The sequence below is a fragment of the Mobula birostris genome, chromosome 16 (assembly GCF_030028105.1).
Source record: "Mobula birostris isolate sMobBir1 chromosome 16, sMobBir1.hap1, whole genome shotgun sequence".
Taxonomy (NCBI): Eukaryota; Metazoa; Chordata; class Chondrichthyes; order Myliobatiformes; family Myliobatidae; genus Mobula; species Mobula birostris.
The window spans coordinates 24,900,212-24,925,766 of record NC_092385.1 but is presented as its reverse complement, the minus strand read 5'-3'; the positions used below and the strand labels follow the sequence as shown (position 1 = coordinate 24,925,766).

The 25,555-nt window shown below is 40.8% G+C and overlaps 1 protein-coding gene across 5 annotated transcripts in view; it reads left to right on the top strand.

Moving 5' to 3' along the window:
• Positions 1–4,600: 4,600 nt before the first annotated feature.
• The window catches only part of dnah12 (dynein, axonemal, heavy chain 12), a 176,619-nt gene continuing 155,664 nt past the window's right edge, over positions 4,601–25,555 (top strand). For 4 of the 5 annotated variants that reach the window (XM_072280429.1, XM_072280430.1, XM_072280427.1 and 1 more), the window contains exons 1-5: positions 4,601–4,659; positions 5,996–6,168; positions 18,890–18,980; positions 20,989–21,015; positions 22,445–22,634. In XM_072280429.1, coding sequence (XP_072136530.1) covers positions 5,996–6,168; positions 18,890–18,980; positions 20,989–21,015; positions 22,445–22,634 — 481 coding nt within the window. In that variant the 5' untranslated portion in view covers positions 4,601–4,659. The remainder of the gene's footprint in view (positions 4,660–5,995; positions 6,169–18,889; positions 18,981–20,988; positions 21,016–22,444; positions 22,635–25,555) is intronic. The other variant, XM_072280428.1, reaches the window with a different exon arrangement.

Sequence of the window (25,555 nt, the reverse complement as noted above, 5' to 3'; positions counted from 1 at the left end):
ACCATATAATCATCATTAACAAAATGTAGTGTAAACAAAAATTTAAACAAAAATTCACAATTAGGACAGAAAAGTCCCATTTTCGTGTGAAGTGGTCCAAGTGTTGCTAAAACGGTAGTGATTAGGGTTTTACCAGTTGGTGCAAGAACTGAGTGGTTAGAGGGAAGTAGCAGTCTTGAACCTGGTGGTGTGGGATTCAAAGCTTCCGTACCTCCTTCCTGCCCGATGGTGGGGATCTTTAATGATTGGTGACCACCTTGAGGCATACTACAAATGATGGAGAGTGATGTGCCCAGGATGTACTGGGCAAAGTCCACTACTTGGCAGCTTCTTGCATTCTTGGGAATTTAAATGACTGTACTAGACCATGAAGCAACCAGTCAGGATATTTTCAACAGTCCTTCTGGAGAAGGTAGAGTGATCGGTGATGAGTCTAACTGGTGGCACACTTTCCTTAGGATTTCTACCCAACTCCCTACATTCTCTCTTCAGGATCCCATTCCTTTTCCTTTCTATGTTGTTGGTACCATTATGTACCACAGCTTCTGTCTTCTTCCCCCTCCACCTTTAGAATATGGTGAACCTGATGAGACATGCCTGACCCTGGCACCTGGGAGGTGCATCCACAGAACTTGATGTTTGCTCCTCTAACTATGGAGTCCCCTATCACTGTTGCATTCCTCCTCTTCCTCCTTCCCTTCTGATATACAGAGCCAGACACCCAGTTGCTGCAGCTTCCCCACTGGTAGTTCATCCCTCTAAGGGTATCCAAAGTGATATACTTATTATTGTGAGGAATGGCCACAGAGGTACTCTTCACTGGCTGCCTATTCCCTTTCCCTCTCCTGGCAGTCACCTGCCTCAAGCCTGTAGCTCCTATCTATCACCTCCTCATCAACTTGGAATGACCAGTATGCTCAAAAATCTTGTGCTGTGCAATTTTTTGCCCAGTGACAGCAATATGTGCGTGCTGAATAATTTCTTCAATAAAAACAGTATAGACAAGCCAGTTCTAAAATCTGCAGACAAATCATCCTGAATTCCACATTGTCAACATCATCTGCATCAGAAACCTGAAAAGGATATACTTAACCTGCTAACGAGGTACAGGGTGACAACCTTTTGTGTGCAGTTTAAATTCCTTTGAGCACTAATAGCAAAAGACGTGTATGTCTGTGCACCTTCGAGAGGATACTGTTCCTCGTTCTCCCATATAACCTAAAGGTCATCGTGCTGCAACTCTAGTTCCTTAACACACTGTCTTAAGGAGCTGCAGCTCATTGCACTTTGTACAGATGTACACTTTGCAGTTATCAGGGAGACTAGAAGTCTCCCAGAGTTTGTACATCTCACACAAAGAACATACCACTAACTCTGGACTCATTCTCACTACACTAGCTATGTACCAATAAACAAACAAAGGCAAAAGAACTAACTTAGAACCTTTGCTTTTTCTCACCAAAGCCTGATCACTCTAACATTGGCCCACACAAACAGTGGCTGCTCTGCTTAAACTCGAGTCTTTTTATCGGACTTTATCATTATTATTATTATTGTTTGTTTTTTTTTGTATTTGCACAGTTTGTCTTTTGTACATTGGTTGCTTGTCAGCCTTTGTGTGTAGCTTTTCATTGATTCTATTTTATTTCTTTGTTCTATTGTGAATGCCTGCAAGTAAATGAATCTCAGGTGAGTATTTGGTGACATATACAATACTGTGCAAAAGTCTTAGGCACCCTAGACTTTTAGATGGTTTCAGATGGTTTGGCTTCCACAGAACCCCAATCTCAATGACATTGAGTCTGTCTGGATTACCTGGAGAGGCAGAAGCAAGTGAGACAGACAGTGGCAAGTTCTTCAAGATGCATGGAACAATCTACCGACTGACTTTCTTATAAAACCGCACAACAGAGTACCTAAGAGAATTGATGCAATTTCAAAGACAAAGGGTGGTCGCACCAAAGATTGATTTGATTTAGTTTTTACTGTTTACTACTCTTTATATTAATTTTGTTTTTGATATTTAGATACTTTTCATTTCATTATTTTGAAAGCATCTTCACTTTACCGAATCTGTTACTTGCCCTGAAACTATTGCACAGTACTACATGTACTTTGATTTTAAAAAGTACTTCAAATTTTGACCTTTGAAAATTGAAATTAACTCTCCACTCTCCCTTCATGCCACAAGTTAATCACTCACCTTTCTTTCATTCCCGTTGCTGAGGAGGAAGATGTTCTTATGAGAATCAAATCTAGAGATGGCTTCTTCATCCTAATGGCACTTTGTAACAACATGTTGGATAGCCAGGATGAGTTTCAATATGAGAATCTCGAGACATGCTTGATGGGGATACATATCCCTCGTCATCCAGGAACTAGCTTGAAGTTTAAGACCAGTTGCAATGAATGCAAGATGGTGGAGGGGGTCTGTTTCAGGATGAAACAATTATGATTATTCCTAAGCTGTTAGGCTGAGATGTGTAGGATATGTTGCCTGTGATCACAGAGCAGTTCTATCTTTCAAGATTGATAAAGGTGGCTGACCGTTGATAGATGATATCTAAGACAATGCAAGTTCAGCCTACAGCACACATTGTGGAATTGTATCACATGCACAATACATTATGCACTCTCATGTTGCTTCACTTCATAGGACGGGAGATAAAAGTGTTCTTCCTAATGAACCACAAACTGTTCTTCCTGAAGAACCAGAAATTGTTAGATGCTGCTGGTTTAGCTTGCGAAGAAACTATGACAAAAACCTTGAAGCACACAGTCATCATAGTGGTGCTATGCGTTTGCGGCTGCAAACTGGTGTTAAAGCCTTGCCAAAAACATTCATCATCAGTAATATCCTCAGAGAGGGAAGAGTACCTAGCAAGAGAAGTAGAGCTCCAATGCTTTCTACAAATTTGCTGATAACACCACTGTTGTTTGGTAGAATCATGGATGGTGACAAGGAGACATCCAGGAAACAGATTAGTGGTGTCATACTAATAACCTCACACTCAATGTCAATGGCAGCACATTCCAAACCTGTATGTACTAGTAGGTTAATTGGTCACGAGTGTAATTGGGCAGTACAGGCTTGTGAGGCCAGAAGGACCCGTTATCATGCTGTATTTCTAAATATAAATGACTGAACTGTGAACAGGAAGTCAGGTGAATTAGCACCATTCCTCACTGAGGGGTCTGTGGTGGAAGAATGAACAATTTCAAGTTTCTGGGTGTCGATCTATTGGAAGATTTATCCTAGACCCGGCACATAGTTGCACCCATGAAGAAAGCACACCAACATACCTAATTCCCTCAAAGTTATTAAAACTCTGTGACCAACTTCTAATGATGTACAGTGGAAAGCAATCAGACTGGGATGGGAACTCCAAATTGCAGGAATGCAGGAGGCTACAGAGAGTGGCCAGTTCCTCATGTTTGAGCCTCCCAACGTCAAGGATATTTACAAGATGCCATACCTCATGAGGGCAAAATCCATTATTAAGACCCCCCCCCCACCAACCATGCCTTTTGTCATTGCTGCCATCAAGCAGGAAGTACAGGAGTTTGAAGATCCACATCTCAAGGTTCAGGAAGTTTCTTCTTCAATGCTAACGGGTTCTGCACCAACCGCAAAAAAAATCCTAATACTGCCTTGAACTAGACTCTATTTCCCTCAAGTTGCACTAATATTCTTATGTAATTCCTTGTTTATTCTGTCATGTAAATTATGTACAATTTATGTTTGTAATGTACCTCATTGCTGCAGCAAAAACTGATTTTCATGGCATTCCTACCCTGGCTATGTGTGACCACGGCAATAATCGTGAACAGCATGAACTTACTGTTCATGTACTGTTTATGTTTGTGAAACGCTTCATGAGTTCCCACTTCGGATCGAGTCTCATGCAGCTCCATTCCCTGGTCTTTATCTGTAGCTCTTGTATTTTTTTTCTCTGTTCAAGTACAATCCAACTTCATTTTTGGACTTCAGGTTGAATCCAGTTCCGCCGTTCTTTCGGAAGGGAGGCGGGAGCACTGCCGCCTATATACCCTTTTGCAAGTCCCCTCAGTGCCGCGGTGTTTATATTCTAGATCTCTTTCTCTCTTCTCCCAGTCCAATGACTGTGAGTGTCACTGTTCAAATCCTCACCACCAACTTTTCCAAGAACAATCAGGGATGGGCAGTAAACCCTGGCCTGGCCAGCGATGTCCAGATCCTAAGAAATACAAATTGAATAGGGAGAGAAGAGGATGTTAAAGCGAGCAATACAGACGTAATGGATTCTGAAGGCTTTTCAGCCGGTGGGTGTCATTGCCGCGGTTTATAAATGCAAGTTTGTTGTTGCATCAAAAATCTGATTGAGCAAAGTTGCTTTAAAAGCTTAACTTTGCAGACATTTGCAGCAGAATCGAAAACATGCTTATATTGACGTGAATGGGACACGCCAGGGAGGAAGAACCGCATCTCACACTGGTCGCGATTCTCGCGGTCGCTTCGACTCCCGAATGAAACACGAGTTGGGCTCGTGCTTCCACGCTGCAGCGCTGCCTGGCAACCTCCGATTCGCCATCACTATGGTGACCGACTTGTTTGCGGACACCAGAAAGTAGCGGGCTTCCCTGGGGAGTGGACCGAGGTAAGACACGCGGGCCGGCCAGGTAGGTCACCCCGGGCATGTGTGTTTGTATAGCTGGCTTCTAAGGCTGTACGCTGGAGAAAACCCGGGACAAGTCGCCTGTAACACAGGCGAACGAGCCGGCTCAGGGAGAGGCCGAGCGAGCACTGGTCGGTTCTCTCTCGGACCCCGTCAGGGGCGCCGCTCTGGGACTCAATTCTCACCAGTACCACAACACATCTCAAAAAGGGCAAAAGAGATTTTAAAGGGGCAAAAACTAATAATAGCCACGAGCTTATAAAGTTTAAATCTTACTCGAGTAATGAAAATGTTAATAAGCTTAAGAGAAGAAATTCTGATGTGATACATTGTACGTCAACTGAAAAAATCTTTTGAGTATCAATAGTGTGTGAATGTGATTAACCAGGAATGACAGGATTTTACTCAGTTAGACAACGTATGCAGTAATGTCACAGTAATCCATCGATATCCTCTAAAACAAGTGCAATTATCGTTCAAAGTTACTAACGTTCTATTATCAGTACAGTGCAATTAACTCGTGACCTACATTCTTATTTCACTCTAATAATGTAAAATGTTAGAAATAGACAACAAATTAAATTCCAGTGGTGAGAGTCAGAGGACGGGAGGGGGGAGTGTGAGATGGAGAGGCATCTTGCACGTTTCATTTGGTGAGCACCTGAAAGGCTACATTATCATTGAAAATGATTTTCAGACTGCTGTATGTCGTTTTTGGGTATTTTGACCGAAATTCGTGAACTTTCGACCTAAAGCGCTTAATGAAACATTTCCCTATATTTCGAAACTTCCATAAATTGAGGGATACTTGTGAATGAATAGTTTCAAATTGCTTTGATCATAAATTTTGGTGACAAAATTAAAAACAAAATTAACATTTCAGCTTTACATCTATGCTTTGCTTTGGATCATTGCGTACACATGACAAAACTGTGGAAGAATATCGCCAACTTCAGAACAGACAGCTTGGAAGAGTGGACAGATCTTAAAGAGTGCATCTTCAAGGCAGATACTGTAAAATAAAGTTACAGAACGGAGAATAGATCAAGAGATTGATAACACAAAGAGGGGTTTAGCAGCATAGCCTTTTAAAAAAAGTTATAATTTGTTTTAGAGACATAAAATATCCTTTTCCACTTTATGACAAGTTACATGAAGGGAAGGGAGTATTGATAGATGAGAAGGAACTTTAGGACAAATCTTCTGCATTTGCACTGTATATTGCATATAATTATTTGTAATTAATTTCACTTTTGTTCTTTATGTTTTACCATCAGAAGAATTATTAAATGATCTTTAGGAATAATTTTTTTGTTAATTTTCTTTCTTTACTAACTTAGATGAAGACCTCAAAGAAATTTAGAAATTCCTGTGCACCCCAGCCTGATATTAGAATTCGATTGCCTCCTATATACCCTATGTCTGAGTCAATAGTGAATAATGAACTCTCTCCAAGCAAACTCATGAGTTATAGTTCCCACAAGTATCACCAACAGTTACTTGGTAAAATCATGTAAGTAGAATGTTTCAAAGTGTCACATTTATTAAAGAAGGGTTTCTTTCATGAACAAATTATATTCAATCACAGCAACTGTAAACTTTTGCTCAGTAGTGCAATTAGGATGCATGGATACAATTGCGATCGCAGGTTGATAGTGATGCAGTGAAACTGTAGTGAGTACCTCCACTTAATGTAGCTCATTTGCATTTCCTTTCCATGAATTCATAATTTCACCTTAATCATATGAAGCTAAAAGATGGAAGATCACTTAAATGAAACTCTAAGATAAGTTCATTTCTGAAAAAGGTGTGGTTTAGGCTGACTGCAAAAAATTTGATTGCAAATACATGCAGTAGATTACATGAAAGTGTCATTCATATTTGTAGGAAGTGGCTATATATATGTCAGTGCTGACTGGAAGCAGCAGATTTGCAATTTGAAAAGAGGTTTGGTTCAATAGAGCAACAGACAGGAGATTCTGTGGATGTGAATGAGATCCGGATGGTATGTTACCTCCCGGCTGGCAAGGTCAGGGACGTCTTAGATTGTGTCCACAACATTTTGGAGGGGGAGGGACAGCAGTAGATGTTTTGATACATATTGGTACCAATGACGTAGAAAGGAAAAGCAAAGGGGTCCTGAAGAGAGAATTTAGATAGCTGGGCAGAAAGCTGAGAAGCAGGACCTCCAGGGAGGTAATTTCTGGATTGCTGCCTCTGCCATGCACCAGTGAGGGTAGAAACAGGATGATTTGGCAGATTAATGTGTGGTTGAGAGGTTGGTGTAGGGAGCAGGGCTTCAGGTTGTTGGATCATTGGGATCTCTTCTGGGGGAGGTATGACCTGTACAAAAGTGACAGGTTGCACCTGAACCTGAGGAGGACCAATATTCTCACAGGTAGGTTTGTTAGAGCTGTTGGGGAGGGCTTAAATTAATTTGGCGGGTAGGGTGGGGTGGGTAGGAACCGGAGTGAAGGGTCTCAGTATAGGACAGATGATAAAAAAGCAAAGTTAGCATGTAGTCAGACTGTCAGGTAGGGCAGGTAGCTGATAGGACAAAGTTGCAGCCAGCAGGGTGAATATCAGTGCATTGGGGATGCAGAATCAAAAAGAGTAGCAAATATAGTACACCAAGTGTTATATCTCAATGCATGGAGCATAAGAAATAAGGTGGATGAGCTTGTTGCAATATTACAGATTGCCAGGTATGATGTTGTGGCCATCACTGAATTCTTGCTGAAGGATGGTTGTAGTTGGGATATGAATGTCCAAGTTTGGGTCGGAGGAATAGGAAAGTAGGCAGAGGGGGTGGCGTGGCTCTGCTGGTAATGAATGGCATCAAATCAGTAGAAAGGTATGATATAGGACCGGAAGATGTTGAATCCTTGTGGGTTGAGTTAAGAAACCTGATGGCAGTTATATACTGTACAGGCCTCCCAACAGTAGCTGTGACGTAGACCACAGATTACAATGGGAAATAGAAAAGTCGTATCAAAAGAGCAATGTTATGATAGTCATGAAAGATTTTAACACGCAGGTTGATTGGGAAAATCAGGTTGGTAATGGATCTCAAGAAAGTGAGTTTGTTGAATGCCTGCGAGATGGATTTTTTTTAGAGCAGTTTGTTGTTGAGCCTACTAGGGTATCAGCTGTACTGGATTGGGTGTTACGTAATGAACTAGAGTTGATTAGGGAGCTTAAGGTAAAAGAACCCTGAGGAGACAGTGATCACAATATGATTGAGCTCAAGTTGAAACTTGATAGGGAGAAATTAAAGTCTGATGTAGCAGTATTTCAGTGGAGTAAAGGAAATTACAGTGGTATGAGAGAGGAGCACTGGCACTGAGCCTGGTTCCATGGTGGAGAAGAAGATGAGGAATGTGGTAGTCATAGAGGATTCCATAGTGAGGGGAACAGACAGGAGGTTCTGACAGCCTGACATACCACATGGTGTGTTGCCTCCCAGGTGCCAGGGTATGGGATGCCTCGGATCGGGTGCAGAGTATTCTGAAGCGAGAGGGTGAACAGCCAGAAGTCTTGGTACATGTTGGTACCAATGACGTAGGTAGAAAAAGGGAGGAGGTCCTGAAGAGAGAATTCAGGGAGTTAGGTAGGAAGCTGAAAAGCAGGACCTCCAGGGTTGTAATCTCAGGATTGCTGCCTGTGCCCACAAGCGCAAGAATAGCATGATCAGGCATATTAATGCGTGGCTGAGAGACTGGTGTTGGGGACAGGGCTTTGGATTCCTGGATCATTGGGGCCTCTTCTGGGGGAGGTACGACCTGTACAAAAAGGACGGGTTACACCTGAACCCAAGGGGTCCAATATCCTAATAGGCAGGTTTAATAGGGCTGTTAGGGAGAGTTTAACTAATTTGGCAGGGGGATGGGAACCATTGGGCTGAGGAAGGTGAAAATAGTAACAAATCAAAGAAAGTGTGCAAAAGAGATGATAGAAAGGGCAGGCAGGAGATGAGGCTTAATCATAGCCAGTGGCATGAGTTATAGGGCAATAGAGGTGTGGTGCAGTTAAAACAGAAAACAACAAATACTGGACTGAAAGTGTTATATTTGAATGCACGCAGCATAAGAAATAAATTGGACGATTTTGAAATTCAGCTACAGATTGGCAAGTATGATGCTGTGGTCATCTCTGAAACTTGGCAGAAAGATGGCTGCCATTGGGAACTCAATGTCCAAGGATATATGGTGTAGCGGAAAGATAGGTTAGTAGGTGGGGGGGGGTGGGGGTGGCCCTGTGTGTAAGAAATAATAAATCATTAGAAAGGGATGACGTAGGATTAGAAGGTGTAGAGTCTTCATGGGTTGAGTTAAGAAATGGCAAGGGTAAAAGGACCCCAGTGGCAGTTGTATACAGGCTTCCAAACAGCAGCTGGGATGTGGATTACAAATTACAGCAGGAGATAGAAAAGGCATGTCAGAAGGGCAATGTCATGATAAGCGCTGGGAATTTTAACATGAACGTGGATTGGGAAAACCAGGCCAGTACTGGACCTCTAGAGAGAGAATTTGTAGAATGTCGAAGGGATGGCTTTTTAGAACAGCTTGTTGTTGAGCCCACTAGGGGGTCAGTTGTGCTGGATTGGGTGTTGTGCAATGATCTGGAGGTGATAAGAGAGCTTAAGGTTAAGGAACCCTTAGGGAACAGTGATCATAATATGATCGAGTTCACTTTGAAATTTGAGAAGGAGAAACTAAATTCCAATGTGTCAGCGTTTCAGTGGAATAAAGGAAATTACAATGGCATGAAAGGGGAACTGGCCAAAGTTGACTGGAAAGGGACGCTAGCAGGAAGGGCAGCAGAGTAGCAATGGCTGGAGTTTCTGCGAAATATGAGGGAAGTGCAAGACAGATATACAAATAAGAAGAAATTTTCAAATGGAAGAAGGACACTACCATGGCTGACGAGTGAAGTCAGAGCCAAAGTAAAAGCAAAAGAGAGGGCATACAAGGAAGCCAAAGATAGTGCGAAGATAGAGGACTGGGAAGCTTTTAAAAACTTGCAGAAGGAAACTAAGGAGGTCATTAGAAGGGAAAAGATGAATTATGAAAGGAAGCTGGTGACTAATATCAAAGAAGATACTAAAAGCTTTTTTTTAAGTATATAAAGGGTAAAAGAGAGTCGAGGATAGATATGGGGCCAATAGAAAATGATGCTGGAGATATTGTATTGAGAGACACAGAGATGGCAGAGGAACTGAATGCTTATTTTGCATCAGTCTTCTCAGTGGAAGACATCTGCAGTATACCAGCATTCAAGAGTGTCAGGGAGGTGAAGTATGTGCAGTGAAAATTATGACTGAGAAGGTGCTCAGGAAGCTTAATGGTCTGAGGGTGTATAAATCTCCTGGCGCTGAAGGAGTGCACCTCGGGTTCTGAAGGAAGTAGCTGGAAAGATTGCAGAGGCATTAACAATGATCTTTCAAGAATCAATTAGATTCTGACATTGTACTGGATGAATGGAAAATTGCAAATGTTACTCCACTATTTAAGAAGGGTGGGAGGCAGCAGAAAGGAAACTATAGACCTGTTAGCCTGACGTCAGTGGTTGGGAACTTGTTGGAATTGATTGTTAGGGATGAGATTATGGAGTACCTGGAGGCACATGACAAGATAGGCCAAAGCCTGCATGGTTTCCTGAAAGGAAAATCCTACCTGACTAACCTACTACAATTTTTTGAGGAAATTACAAGCAGGGTAGAGAAGGGAGATGTAGTAGATGTGGTGTACTTGGATTTTCAGAAGGCCTTTGACAAGGTGCTGCACATGAGGCTGCTTAGCAAGATAAGAGCCCATGGAATTACAGGGAATTTATTAGCATGGGTGGAGCATTGGCTGATCGGCAGAAAGCAAAGAGTGGGAATAAAAGGATCCTATTCTGGCTGGCTGCTGGTTACCAGTGAAGTTCTACAGGGGTCGATGTTGGGACCACTGCTTTTTACGATGTATGTCAATGAGGGAGTATCTTCTTACTTTGTGTCAACAGTATTGTTTGAATTGCTTGAACGGGGGTTTGAAAGTCTGCTGTGCTGGGAGCCAAAGAGGAAAAGAGAGTGGGGAAGGAGCAGGAATTGCTAGTAGGGGTTTGTGCGGGTCAGGTAATGGCGGAAAAGGCGAGGGGGGTTGAGGGAAAGAGAGTGGAGAAGGAACGGAATAGGGATTTGGGATCAGAGGTAGGCAGCTGGGGAGAAATGGATTATTGTGAAGGGAGAAATAAAGGGAATGAGGAGATAGTGAGGGGATGGATGATTGAAAACCAAGACAAAGGGAATAAAAGAATAAGAAATGACAGTGGAGAGAGCTCTGAAAGTGAGGAAGATGAACAAGTTCAGAGAGAAGGTGTTGTCATAATTAGGTTTAATGAGAAGGCTCAAGGAAACATGAAGAAAATTAACCTGTGTGCTAACAACAACTCTGGCAAATAAGATAGGGGAAATAGTATTTGCAAAAGTCTTTAATGATGGCAACCTATTGGTAAAATGTGCGAATGAGGAACAACTTGAGAAAGCACTCAAGCTAAAAGAGATAGGAAAACGCAAGGTGGAATACTCAAGGAGGGTGGGGGCACGAAATGGTGGTGGATGTAAAGGAGTGATCACGGGGGTACCAATAAGTACAAATATGGAGTTAAAGAGGAATATCAAAGGAGGAAAAGTAATAAATGTTCAAAGACTGAAAACAAAAAGGAGGGAATGAAAAAGAAAAGTGAATCAGTATTGATTGAATTTGAAGAAGAAAGAGTGCCAAGGAAGGTGTTCCTGGGTTTCATGAGTTACCCAGTGAGGGTGTATGTGCCAAAGCCACTGAGGTGCTATAATTGTCAAAAGTTTGGACGCGTAGCTAAAAACTGTAAAGGCAGAGGAGATGTGCTAGACGTGGGGGTGATCATGAATATGGAAAGTGCGGAACAGGAGTTCAACCAAAATGCTGCAATTGTGAAGGAGCTCATAATGTGGCATATAGTGGGTGTGAGGTTATGAGATGGGAGAATAAAATTCAAGAAATAAAAGTGAAAAGAAAGATCACTTATGCAGAAGCTGTAAAAATGTCAAGAGAACAGAATAATGCTTCTAATGAACAGGGAGTAATCAGGATGCGAGAGATGCAACAAAGAACAAATGACAGGATTTATGTAGACAAGAAGGCTCTAGTAACATTCATTGCAGGAGTGATTAATAGTACGGCTGAGGTAAAGTCAAAAAGTGATAAAATTCAGCTGGTGGTCAAAGCAGCAGTGAACCATTTAGAGTTAGTAGGACTGACATGGGAGGAAGTGGGGGAGAACCTCACTAATCAGTCAAGCCAGGAGGTGTCATGAGTTGGTTAATACTAATTATGGTGATTCTTTTGCAATGGAATGCAAGGAGCTTACTGGCCAATAGCCAGGAATTCAAGCACTTTATTAAAGAAGTGGTTGTAAAACCGGATGTAGTATGTATTCAGGAAACTTGGTTGAAACCAACTTTAGACTTTGTGGTGTATGGGTATACAATGATAAGGAAAGATAGAATTTTAGGGGGAGGAGGGGGTTGTGCAATGTTAATCAAACAAGGTATACCATATAGGGTACTGGAAAAAGGAGAAGATCAGGAATACATAGTGGTGGAAGTGTGGAAAAGAGGGGAGGGAGTGGTTATAATTAACTCCTACAATCCATGTAAAAGATTGGATTTGGACAGCCTATTAAGGATACAAAACAGACATAAAGTAGTGTGGTGTGCAGATTTCAGTGCTCACAGCACAATATGGGGGGATACGATTACAGATTCAAATGGAAAAGTAATTGAAGATTTGATGGAAGAAAGGGATTTGGTGTGTATGAATGATGATAGAGGAACAAGGATAAACTTAACAACAGGGACTGAGTCAGTATTAGATATTACATTAGTGTCTAATATGTTGGCTGGCGTTAGTAACTGGGGAGTTTGGACTGCTTCAGCAGTAGGCAGTGATCACTACCCAGTTTTATGTTCAGTGGGTGAAATAATTGAAGTAAGACCAGGTGGTGGAATCTCAAGTGGGTGTTTGGAAAAGCAGATTGGAATAAGTTCCAGAAGTTGAGTGAAGAGACATTGACAAAGATAGACAATTCTGGAAATATAGATGAATTAAACAGTCAGGTGACTTCAGCAATTATTATAGCAGCAGAAGGATCTATACCCAGGAGTAAAAATAGGATGAATAAAAAACTGGTACCATAGTGGACAGAGGAATGTTGTCAGGCTGTAAAAAGCAGAAATAGAGCATTCAGGCTAGTTAAAAGAACCCATAATATGCGGCATTTGATTCAATATAAGAAGGCACAGGCAGTGGTGAGAAGAACTATACGTCAAGCTAAAAGGGCAAGTTGGAGAAGTTTTTGCAACAAAATAGGAAGAACAACACCTGTGGGAGAGGTATGGGGAGTGATTAAGAGGATGGGGGGAGGTAGAAGGGAATGGGAATATCCAGTAATGATATCTGAGGAGGAAACAGCAGTCTCCAGTAGGGATAAGGCTGAGATCATGGCCAAGTTGTTTGTACAGATACACAGTTCAGAAAATTTGTCTGAAGAAGGGAGAAGGAGAAGGGAAAGAACAATGAATCAACACCTAGGTATGTTAAACAGGAGGGAAGAAACAGATGATATAATTGATCCATTTATGGTGGCAGAAATAGTGAGACCAATAAAGAGGTCGAGACCAACCTCCCCAGGGAAAGATCTGATATGCTATGTTTTGCTAAAAAATCTAGGAGAAGGAGCACTCTTGAAGTTGCTGCATTTTTATAACAGAGTGTGGAAGGAGGGCAGATTACCAAGTGCATGGAAAGAAGCAGTAGTAATTCCAATCAGGAAACCTGGCAAGGATCCATCAAAACCCACTAGCTACAGACCAATAACATTAACATCAAATATATGTAAGATAATGGAAAGGATGATAACAGAAAGGTTATCGTATGAGCTTGAGAAGAGGGGAATGCTGGCAAGTTACCAGAGTGGTTTTAGGAAGGGAAGGAATTCCATGGACTCAGTAATAAGGTTAGAGACTGAAATTAGAAGGGCCCAGGCGAATAAAGAGTCAGTAGTTGTAGTGTTTTTTGACATTGAAAAAGCCGATGATATGATGTGGAAGGAAGGATTGTTAATTAAACTGCACAAGATGGGGGTTGGTGGAAGAGTTTTTAATTGGATTAAAGATTTTTTGTTTGGTAGAAAAATTCAAGTTCGGATTGGATCAGAATTATCAAAACAGTACATAGTGGGAAATGGCACACCTCAAGGTAGTGTGATTAGCCCGTTACTTTTCATCATTATGATCAATGATATCTTCACAAAGGTACCAGTGGATATAGGTAGGTCACTGTTTGCAGATGATGGGGCCTTGTGGAAAAGAGGCAGGAACATGGAGCATATAGTCAGGAAACTACAAGGAGCAATTGATGAAGTGGTGGAGTGGTGTTATGACTGGGGATGTAGATTTTCAGTAGAAAAAACTCAAATTGTATTTTTCACCAGGAAAAGAATTAAGGTATGGAAGAAGTTAAGGATGTATGGGATTGAATTAGAAAGGGTTAGATCATTTCAATTTCTGGGAGTCATATTTGATTCACGATTAACATGGGCAGACCATATCAGGAAAGTTGAGGAGAAATGTAAAAAAGTAATAAATGTGATGAGATGTTTGACTGGTAGGGAATGGGGAGCAAGTTGTTCAGCTTTGAAGAGAATGTATGTGGCTTTAGTGAGATCTGTGTTGGACTATGGAAATATAGTATATGGATCAGCAGCTAGGTCCCTTATAAGGAAACTGGATGTGATTCAGGCTCAGGCTTTGAGAGTGTGCAGTGGGGCTTTTAAAACATCACCAGTATCAGCCCTACAGGTAGAAATGGGAGTAATGCCTTTGGAACTAAGAAGGATGCAATTGATGGCAAACTACTGGGCTAATTTGCAGGGACACAATGATTCTCACCCTGCAAAAGGAGTGTTGCAGGAGTGCTGGGAAAATGGGAGGTTTCAGGGGGATAACTTTAGTTGGATAGGGAATGATATTGCTAAAGAATGTGGAGCGTTTGATCTAAGGATAAGTCCTTCAGTAGTTTATCCGATTGTAGATCCATGGAAGCTTGTATGGCCTGACATAGACTGCTATTTGTTACAGGTAAAAAGGAAAGGAAAATATAAAACTGATTTGATAAGTGTGTTTAACTGTCATGTGATGGAAAAATATAGTGATTATACTCAGGTTTATACGGATGGTACTAAGAAACCTGAAATGGGAGTGACAGGGTTTGGGGTGGCTATACCAGCAAAACAAATTGGAATCAGCAGAAGAACATCTAATAAATTAGGGGTGTATACAGTGGAGATGCTGGCAGTGTTGGTCGCGTTGTGATGGGTGGAGAAAGCTAGACAAGTCAAAGCATTGATATGCTCAGATTCATCCTCAGTTCTAGCAAGTTTAAGGTCTTTTCACTCAAACAGTTTATGAAGTCCTTCAGTCAGTCACAAGAATTGCAAATCAGGGAGGCCAGGTAAAATTTTTATGGGTTCCAGCACATGTAGGGGTGAAGGGGAATGAGAGGGTGGATGAGTTGGCAAAGAGGGCATTAAAGAAAGAAAATATAGAAATGCACATTAGTTTCAGTAAAGCAGAGGTTAAGTGTGTAATCTGGGAAAAAAATCAACCAAATGTGGCAAGAAAGATGGGACAGGGAGGGGAAAGGGAGACATTTATATCAAATACAAAAAAGTGTTGCAGGTACTAGGGCAGGTAGTGGAAACAGAAGAGAGGAAACTGTGTGGACTAGGTTAAGGCTGGGGCACTGTGCATTAAAGAAAACATTGAAAATGATAGGGAAACACCAGACAGGATTGTGTGAGGAATGTCAGGAAGAGGAGTCAGTAGAGCATGTAGTTCTGAGTTGCAGGAAGTATGGGATACAGAGAGAGATGGTGATAATCAATCTAAGGGAATTGGGGGTGCAAGAATTCGCATTAAAAGGGTTGCTGGGCATGGGTGAGAGAGCACAGGTCAGGGTATTTTTAGCTTTCCTAAGGGGTACAGGGGTTTTTTACAGGATATGATGAATAAGCAGGAATAGGGTACTAGGATGGCCAAAGATGGGAGGATAAAATGTAGGTTAGGGTATGTGTGTGTGTGTATGATTCGGTGAAGGAATTTGGAATGTTATTCTATTGCACACTCTGGAGCAGAAGGTGGCAGTAATGCACCATTAAGCTGGGTGCCAACCACTGTAAAACAAGAAGAAGAAGAAGAATGAGAAGTATGTCAATGATTTGGACAATGGGATTAATGAATTTGTGGCTAAATTTGCCGAGGATGCAAAGATAGGTGGAGGAGCAGGTAGTGTTGAGGAAACAGAGAGCCTGCAGAGAGACTTAGATAGCTTTGGGGAATGGGCAAAGAAGTGGCAAATGAAATACAATGTTGGAAAATGTATGGTCATGCACTTTGGTGGAAGAAATAAATGGGCAGTCTATTATTTAGATGGGAAGAGAATTTAAAATGCAGAGATGTAAAGGGACTTGGGAGTTCTTGTGCAAGATACCTTAAAGGCTAACCTCCAGGTTGTGCTGCTTGTGAAGAAGGTGAATGCAATGTTGGCATTCATTTCTAGAGGTACATATAGAATATAAGAGCAAGGTTGTGTTGTTGAGGCGCTATAAGGCACTCGTGAGACCACACTTGGAATATTGTGTGCAGTTTTGGGCTGCTTATTTTAGAAAAGATATACTGACATTGGAGAGGATTCAGAGAAGATTCACAAGAATGATTTCAGGAATGAAAGGGTTACCATATGAGGAACGTCTGGCAGCTCTTGGGCTGTATTCTCTGGAGTTCAGGAGAATGAGGGGGGATCTCATAGAAATATTCTGAATGTTAAAAAGCCTGAACAGATTAGATATGGCAAAGTTATTTCCCATGATAGGAGAGTCTAGGACAAGCGGGCACGACTTCAGGATTGAAGGACATCCACCATCCACTTAGAACAGAGATGCAGAGAAATTACTTTAGTCAGAGGGTGGTAAATCTGTAGAATTTGTTGCCATGTGCGGCTGTGGAGGCCAAGTCATTGGGTGCATTTAAGGCAGAGATAGATAGGTTCTTGATTAGCCAGGGCATCAAAGGGTGTGAAGGCCGGGGAGTGGGGATGACTGAATAATTGGATCAGCCCATGATTGAATGGTGGAGCAGACTCAATGGGCCGAATGACCTACTTCTGCTCCTGTATCTTATGGTTTTATGGCTAAAGTAAGTTGGAAGGAGATGCTGACAGGGATGACAGCAGAGCAGCAATGGTATGAATTTCTGGGAAAAATAAGGAAGATGGTGGATAGGTGTATCCCAAAAATGAAAAAAATACTCGAATAGCAAAATAGTTCATCTGTGGCTCCACAATCTCTACCGTTACCACTTTCAGAACCCTAGGGTGCAGGTCGTCTGGTCCGAGTGACTTATGTACCCTTAAGTTTCAGCTTTTTGAGCATCTTCTCCCTTGTCATAGTAACTGCACTCAAGTCAAAGCTAATGTAGAAGCAAAAGAGAGGGCATACAACAAAGCAAAAATTAGTGGGAAGATAGAGGACTGGGAAGAGAGCAACTAAATGAATTATTAGGAGGGAAAAATGAAATATGAAAGCAAGCTAACAAATGATATCAAAGTGGATAGTAAAAGCTTTTTCAAGTATGTAAAAAATAAGAGATGAGAGTGGATATAGGATCACTCGAAAATGAGACTGAAGAAATAATAATGGGGAACAAGGAGATGGCAAATGAACTAAATGAGGATTTTGCATCAGTCTTCACTGTGGAAGACAGATGTTGAAGAGTGTGTGGGAAGAGAAGTGAGTGCAGTTACTATGACAAGAGAGAAGATGCTCAAAAAGCTGAAAAACTTAAGGGTACATAAGTCACTCGGACCAGGCGAACTGCACCCTAGGGTTCTGAAAGTGGCAACAGTAGAGATTGTGGAGGCATTAGTAATGATCTTTCAAAAATCATTGGACTCTGATATGGTGCCAGAGGATTAGAAAATTGCAATTGTCACTCCACGCTTTAAGAAAGGAGGAAGGCAGCAGAAAGGAAATTATAGACCAGTTAGCCTGACCTCAGTGGTTGGGAAGATGTTGGAGTCAATTGTTAAGGGTGAGGTTATGCAGTACTTTGTGACACAAGACAAGATAGGACAAGGTCAGCATGGTTTCCTTAAGGGAAAATCTTGCCTGATAAACTTGTTGGGATTCTTTGAGGAGATTATAAGTAGGATAGATAAAGGGGATGCAGTGGCTGTTGTATATTTAGACTTTCAAAAGGCCTTTGACAAGGTGCCACACATGAGGCTGCTTACCAGGTTAAGAGTCCATAGTATTATAGGAAAGTTACTAACATGGTTAGAGCTTTGGTTGATTGGTAGGAGACAGCGAGTGAGTATAAAAGGATCCTTTTCTGGTTGGTTGCCAGTGGCTAGTGGTGTTCTGCAGGGGTCGGTGTTAGGACCACTTTTCTTTATGTTGCATATCAATGATTTAGATGATGGAATAGATGGCTTTGTTGCTGAGATGGCAAATGATATGAAGATTGGTGGAGGGGCAGGTAGTGTTGAGGAAACAGGTAGGCTGTAGAAGGACTTAGACAGATTAGGAGAATAGGCAAGAAAGTGGCAAATGAAACACAATGTTGGAAAGTGCATGGTCATGCACTTTGGTAGTAGAAATAAATGGGCAGGCTATTTTCTAAACAGGGAAGAAATCCAAAAATCTGTGATGCAAAGTGATTTGAGATGACAGTTGAATCTGTACAATTGTGTATATGGAATTCCAATCTCAATCATATAGCAACTTCGAGAACAAATACAATTGAAATCTCAAAGGCGAAATTTGTGTCACCAGAGGTTTGTACATGTATTCAATTGGTCAATTGGCCCCTCTGTGATGTAACAGTTCTGCAATTCAATCTTTATATTGCTATTAAAACAGTAATTAAGATCTATGAAGATGGTGTATTATGACCCCAAGGTAGGTACTGTAATCCTAACTGTCTGTTTATCACATGCATATTTTAAGATGCACTGTGCTTTTCCTTTCCACCACTAAGGAAGTCTAGAGTTTTGATTTGGTCCCACTTCTTGACCAAAAGCTTACTTGCATATACGCACTTGCATGCAAAGATTCCCTCAATAAGACTTACACTATTAATTTTTAATTTATAGCTTTGATGATGCACGTAGAATTTATGATGAAGTAATGCAAGAAATTGAGAAACAGGAACCGAGCACTCCCGAGCCTCAATTGCCTTCTACAGTGAGTGATTATTGTCTTTTGCTAAAATATGAATAACCCACATTTATTTAATGTATTAACTCTTTTTTTTCCTCATTGTATTCCTTCTTTTAACTTTATAATATTAAAACCTCATTATCCTAGTCAGAAGCAATCAATTTTGATACTACCTCCCAAGCAAAAGCCAGGATTATTTTTGAAGATTAAATACAGAGTCGTTCATTGTGGTTTCTCTCTCATTTAAAAGTTCATATAGCAAAATGAATCAAGAATGCAACTTTCAGGATATATTTATTTTTCCAACAAGCTTATCTAGTCTATTTTTTAAATAGACACAAAACGAATTCTATTTTAGCAAACAATTTACTATTTTGTTTCTGTTCAATAAGTCATTGATAAATGTTCCAAAAGACACTGTGAGAAAATTAAAAATAATTCACTAAGCTTCCATCAGGCATGTAAAACTAATTATTCACATGAGTATGCCAAAGATTGGCATAATTTCATTTTGCATGGAGCTTAGACATAGCTAAACACAATGTATCAACTATATTAAGCTATACCCAAGCTCCATGCAAACTTATGAACAAAAAAAACAAGCAGACCATCTCTCATGAGTCAAAATAAGAGCTCATCACTTTCGGTGCACAACAAGAACAGAAATTTCTCTAGTAACACAAAGAAGAGGAGGAGATTTTATATTTTCCCATTTTCAAATGTTGACTTCATGATGATGATATGTAATTTGGATAGAAAGTCACATCATGGCCACTTTTGGATGGGGAGTGATAGTGATGACGAACTTCTTGAAGTTGTATAGAAAGTTGCAGAAGCTTTTGTGTAATGTATTCATTCTCACACAAGAGGAAGTAATGATGTGTATCAAGTCTTTCATTTAGATTCACCATAATCTGTCTGAATTAATGTAGCTTTGCAGATTTTGGAACTTCCTTAGAATGGATGATGCAAGTTCAGTTCTTGGCATCACAGCCCTGGGCAAAACTGTAATGTCAATATCTGGGCTTTTGGAAGAACATATTGCTTTGAGATTCTGTCAACATTGAAAGAATCAACAAGAATTATAATAAAACTTTGTTTAAATGGAATAAGTTTCTCCCTTTTTTTGTCAACTTTAATTTTAGAAAATGACATATTGAAAAGTGCACAGTTCCTTTCTATCATTCTCCACATCCATGTATTCAAGGGCTGCTCACTTTGCAAATTGTACAAAGTGCATAGTACAAGAAAATTTGCTGCCCAGGTCACAAACCTTGAACAGCTCATTAAACAGTTATTGAAACCTGTGCCTCTGAACGGAGAAAAGTTATTGTGGGCCTTCACTTTCAAGGCAGTGAAAGTGAACTAACTTAAATAGAAAAGTTCAAAACAAAGCACAAATAGAACACAATATTATGTGAAATGAATCTTTGTCTTTTCAAGTTACACTAATTATAACATTACTTGAATCTCCATAAGAAATATACTGGAAATTTTGTATTTGTATAATTAATAAAGCATTTTGAGTCCCTTTGAGTCCCATTTCCTTTATATTTCTTTTCACAAACATTTGTGAATACTTCACTATTCAAATTATCAAATTTAAAACCTCATATTTATCATTGTGAAATCCCTATTCTTTCATCCCTTAATGTGCCCTGCCTTCAGAAATGAAATGCAACCAACTCCCACTACAGCAAAAAATTATTTCACTTAAATATTATATATGTTCTTTTAAAGAAATTAGGCAATTTCTTGTTTTGGACCCAATAATTTCAGTTATTGATGAAGAAACATTTAAAAGAATTAAAGTCAAAAAGAACAAGTTGATTTTGAAAGAATTATGGAAACAACTGGTTGAACATAAAAATACTGCAGGCAAGGATAGATTTAAATGTTAGTTGTCAAGAAAGTATCAACAATCTATATAGAAAAAAAATCAGAGTTTTGACTATATCTGATGGTGTTGTATAAAGGAATTACTGTATTGGACGGAGATGCATAATGAATATTGTATTTCTTTCACTTGCAGATGAACAGTGAGCAAAAGCAGCGAAGGGTAAGTTCTAACAAGTGATTTCCAAAGTAAAGATTTGTGTAAACTGCAGAACAAAAGTAACAGTGAATCATAGGCATGACTGTGTACTCAATGATGAAGGTCAGCATGTCAAATGCCTCGTCCACTGCCCTGTGTATCTGTGATACTCCTGTCAGTGAACTGTTTACTTGTACTCCTAGAACCCTCTGTTCCACAACATCAGACATCCCACCTCTCCCGGAACTTCTGAGAGTCTCCCGCATATTAATAGTGGCTCCCTGATGCCGCAAATTATATACGATGTCCCGGAAACTGATTTTTTTTGAGAGCGAGCGTGAGAGAACGCGCGAGAAAGAGTGAGAGAGCAAACGCAAGAGCAAGAAAGCAAGCGCGAGTGAGAGCGAGAGAGCGAGTGTGAGTGAGAGCGACCGCGAGAGAGAGAGCGAGAGCACGAGTGAGAACGACTGCAAGAGAGAGAGCGAGAAAGCAAGAGCGAGAGAGCGAGCATGAGTGAGAGCGACTGCGAGAGAGAGAGAGAGAGAGAGCAAGAGCGAGAGAGCGAGCACAAGTGAGAGACCACGAGAGAGCGAGAACAAGAGTGAGAGAGCGAGTGCGAGTGACCACGAACGAGAGAGAGAGTGAGAGAGTTCCAAAAAAAGTCAGAGTAGCAGAGTGTTCCAATAAAAGAAAATATAAAACGTACGTCACCCCAGACAACACTAAAGTGTACCCCTGCCTTATAGGGCTCAAAATAATGACAGTGTTGCTCACTGCACTGTTTGCAACAGTGACTTTTCTATTGCCCATGGTGGGTTAAGACTGTAAAAGACATGTTGAGGTGAGTTTAACAGGTGTCATTCGTTCATTAGCAGAGCTATTGTTATTTAAACTAGCTGGCTAGCTGCTAAAGAGGTACTCTATTGCAGACATCACACCTCTCCTGGAAGTCTCCCACAAATTGATGGTGCTACCTCCCTGAAATGAGTTTTTGCAGGGTGGGATGTCTGCAACATCCCCTAGGGACCAACCATTTACTAAGTTCTACCCTGGTTTGACTTCCAAAAGTGCAGCATTTTACACTTAACTGAATTGAAAGTTATTTGCAAATCCTTGGGCCTTATCTAGCTGATTAAGATCTTCCCTGATTAAAAAATTCACTTAAGAAGATTTTACCGTGTCTGGATTGCATCAAGTATGACTGAAAGCATGTACAAACAATAATGTATTTTTGTTCATAGTTCTTTGACTTTGCTCCGTTTCTCCTTCTCTATTCACTATTAACTACATCAAACATAAATGCAAAAGGAAATACAATTAGATTTTGGGTATTACTGTGATGGAATGTTCAAGGGCATTATTTTGTAATTTGTGACTGAGGGCTGAAGAAATAACAGTCAGTAGGATGAGTGTTTCTGAAGTTTATCTCCTGATGTGTTCTATTCAATTTCAGTTAAATTACTTATTCATGAAGCAATGTGTGGAGAGCAGCCCTGTGGTACCAATCCAGCAGCAGTGGCTGGACTCAATTTTGACTCTGGTACCACTCTCGCTGAGAGAAGGAAAAATGAGGGAGGTAATCATTCGCGAACTGTTTGAAGAAGTTACCAAAGATTTTGAAAATAGCATGAAGAGATTTTTGGGTACGTTTTTCATCATCTTATTCACTGTGAGACTATTTCATTATAATATATACAGTACTTGATAGTGAAAAATGTTTACTTGTTCTGTGTTGAAATGGCTAATTGTGTGATGAAAAGCCTCTTGAGAGAAATAATAGAGGGTTATGTAGATGTTAACATGCGTCACCATTTCCGGAATGGATCGATAAGGAAAGAAAATTCTCTTCACAATAATTTGCCAATAAACAAATACAAAGCATTTGTTACAATACAGAAAGCAGGGTACTGCAGGCCAGTTGGCGTAATATCTGTCATAGGGAAAATATTAGAAGTTATTAACACTTAGAATAATTCATGGAAATCAGGCAAATCAACATAGAATCTTTGAAGAAATAGCATGTACAATGGATATAAGAACACATTTTTAGAAGGCACTTGATAAACTGCCAGGCTAGTAACTGATTTACAGTATTATTGTCAGACATACTGAGGTACAGTAAAATCCTTGTTTCGCGTGCCATCCATATGGGTCATTCCAAACATGAGGATGCTGAGGGGTTACACAGGGAATATTCATAACAGAATGCGGAATGTAGTGTTACATTTATAGAGTAAGTGCAGTGCAGGTGACAAATAAGGTTCAGTTGCCATGACATGGTAGATTGAGAGATGAAGAGTTCAGCTTTACTGTACAAGACATCCTCCTGTATGATAAAGATGAACTCATGATGTCTTAATCTACTTCATCTTATAACAACAGGATAGAAGGTGTTTGTTAAGCTTTTGCCTAATAGAGGAGGGCAGAAGAGAGAATGACAGGGCTGGGAGTGTTGGCTCGTTTCCTGAGGCTGTGAAAAGGGTAGACAGAGTCAGTTGAGGGGAGGCTGATTTTAATGATAGACTGGGCTGTCTCCAATTTCTTGCATTCTTGGGTAGAGCAGTTGCCATCCCAAGCTACGATGTATCCATGGTCGGGATGAACAGGGACATTAGCAAGTTTCCTTTGTCCCCTTAGGAAGTAAAGAGTGCACAAACACTACACCCTGCCAAAACTCAATGACCAGCTTTTCTGATAGAAATTTTGTTGACATGACACCATGTCACTCGGCTCTCTATCTCCTTCCTGTACATGGACTCATGGTTATTTGAGAAATGGCCTGCTATAGTGGTATCATAAGCAAACTTGTAAATGGATTTAAAACAGAATCGTGCGTGTACAGGGAGTAATGCAGGGGGCTGAGGATACAGCCTTGTGGGGTGCCTCAAGGTAGAGGATAACTGTGGTAGAGGAGTGTTGCTGCTCATCGTTACTGATTGCAGTTCGTTGGTCAGGAAATTAAGGATTCAGTTGTAGAGGGAAGTGTTGAGTCCCAGGTTTAGGAAGCTGGTGATGAGTTTGCTTAGAATTGTAGTATTGATGTGGAGCTATGGTCATTAAACAATAGTCTAACATAAACAAGAGAAAATCTGCAGATGCTGGAAATCCAAACAATGCACACAAAATGCTGAGGAACTCAGCATGCCAGGTGGCATCTATTGCTGGTGCAGAAGTCTTACATACCTATTTGCTTCAGAGACGAGTGTAGGGCCAGGGAGATGGTTTCTGCTGCAGACCTGTTTCAGCAGTAGCTGAATTGCAATGGGTCGAGGCTAGTGTTAATGTGTGTCAAGGCCAGCCTCTACTTCATGATGGTGGATGTCAGAGCCACGAGGCAGTAGTCATTAAGGTGCATTACCCTGTTTTTCTTAGCTACTGGGATGACAGTAGCCTTCTTAAATCAGTTGGGAACCTCAGATTGAAGCGCAGAGAGACTAAAAATTTCTGCAAATTCCCCCAACAGCTGATCTGTCCAGGAGCTAACAACAGAGCCAGGGACTCGATCTGGACTGGTAGCTTTTTGCAGGCACATATTCTGGAAAACGATCTTTTGCCCGTTATGGTGACTGTGGGTTCAGATGCATTTGAGGCTGTTGGCGTGGATGGTGATATTCTAATCCCCTTCCGTTCAAAATGTGCATTAACCTCATTGAGATGGAATACACTGTTGTCAGCAATGCTGCCTGATTTTGTTTTGTCTGTTACAGCATGTAAACCCTGCCACAACTGAAAGCTGGCCTGGGACTCTGTTATGTTCTGGTTTTGTCTTTTGACACCCCTAATAGCTTTATGGATTTGTACAGTATCCCAATTTCATGCAAAGTCACCTGATTTGATTGCTACAGTCCGAGACTTTGGTATGGAATGGACCTCCTGGTTCATCCCTGGTTTCCAGTTTGGGAACTCTGTCCTGGATTGTCCATGTGAGAAAATATGATTCCCCCCCCCCCCCATATTGTCAGGAAAATAGAAAAGAAACATTACATAACCAGTGAAAATTTGCACTACTTTGAAATAGGATTTGGAAGTCCTTATACATTATTCACAGAAAATTGAAGTTGAAGGTGGAGAACGAGGTTAATGACAGGATTCAAGGCAGTGTGGAGGAACCAAGGGATCTTCATTGTGGCAATGTAATTGGCTGGGACATCTACAACTTGATTTGAGATCTACCCACTATTTTCATGCCATATCCCTGCAACAGAGTCAACTGAAGGTGACTAACGGAGGGTGCAGGATTAGGCCACAGTAGTGTTCAAGGATGTCATTGAAAAACTCAAACATATCAAGGGTAAAATAGTATCAAATGAAAATGCCACACCTAAGTTTTACAAAGCCCTTTGGATTCCTTATACCATCCATGATAAAGTAGCCAGCGAACTAGATTGCATGGAGGCTGAAGGAATTCTGTCCAAGTTGAGTGGGGTCTACGGACAACACCAGTGGTCCCAGTAGACAAGATGAACAGGTCTGTCAGGGTCTGTGGTGATTTTAAGGTCACCATCCACTCTGTACTGAAGGTAGATCAATATCCTCTGTCCAGGATGGAGGATATCTTTGCAAA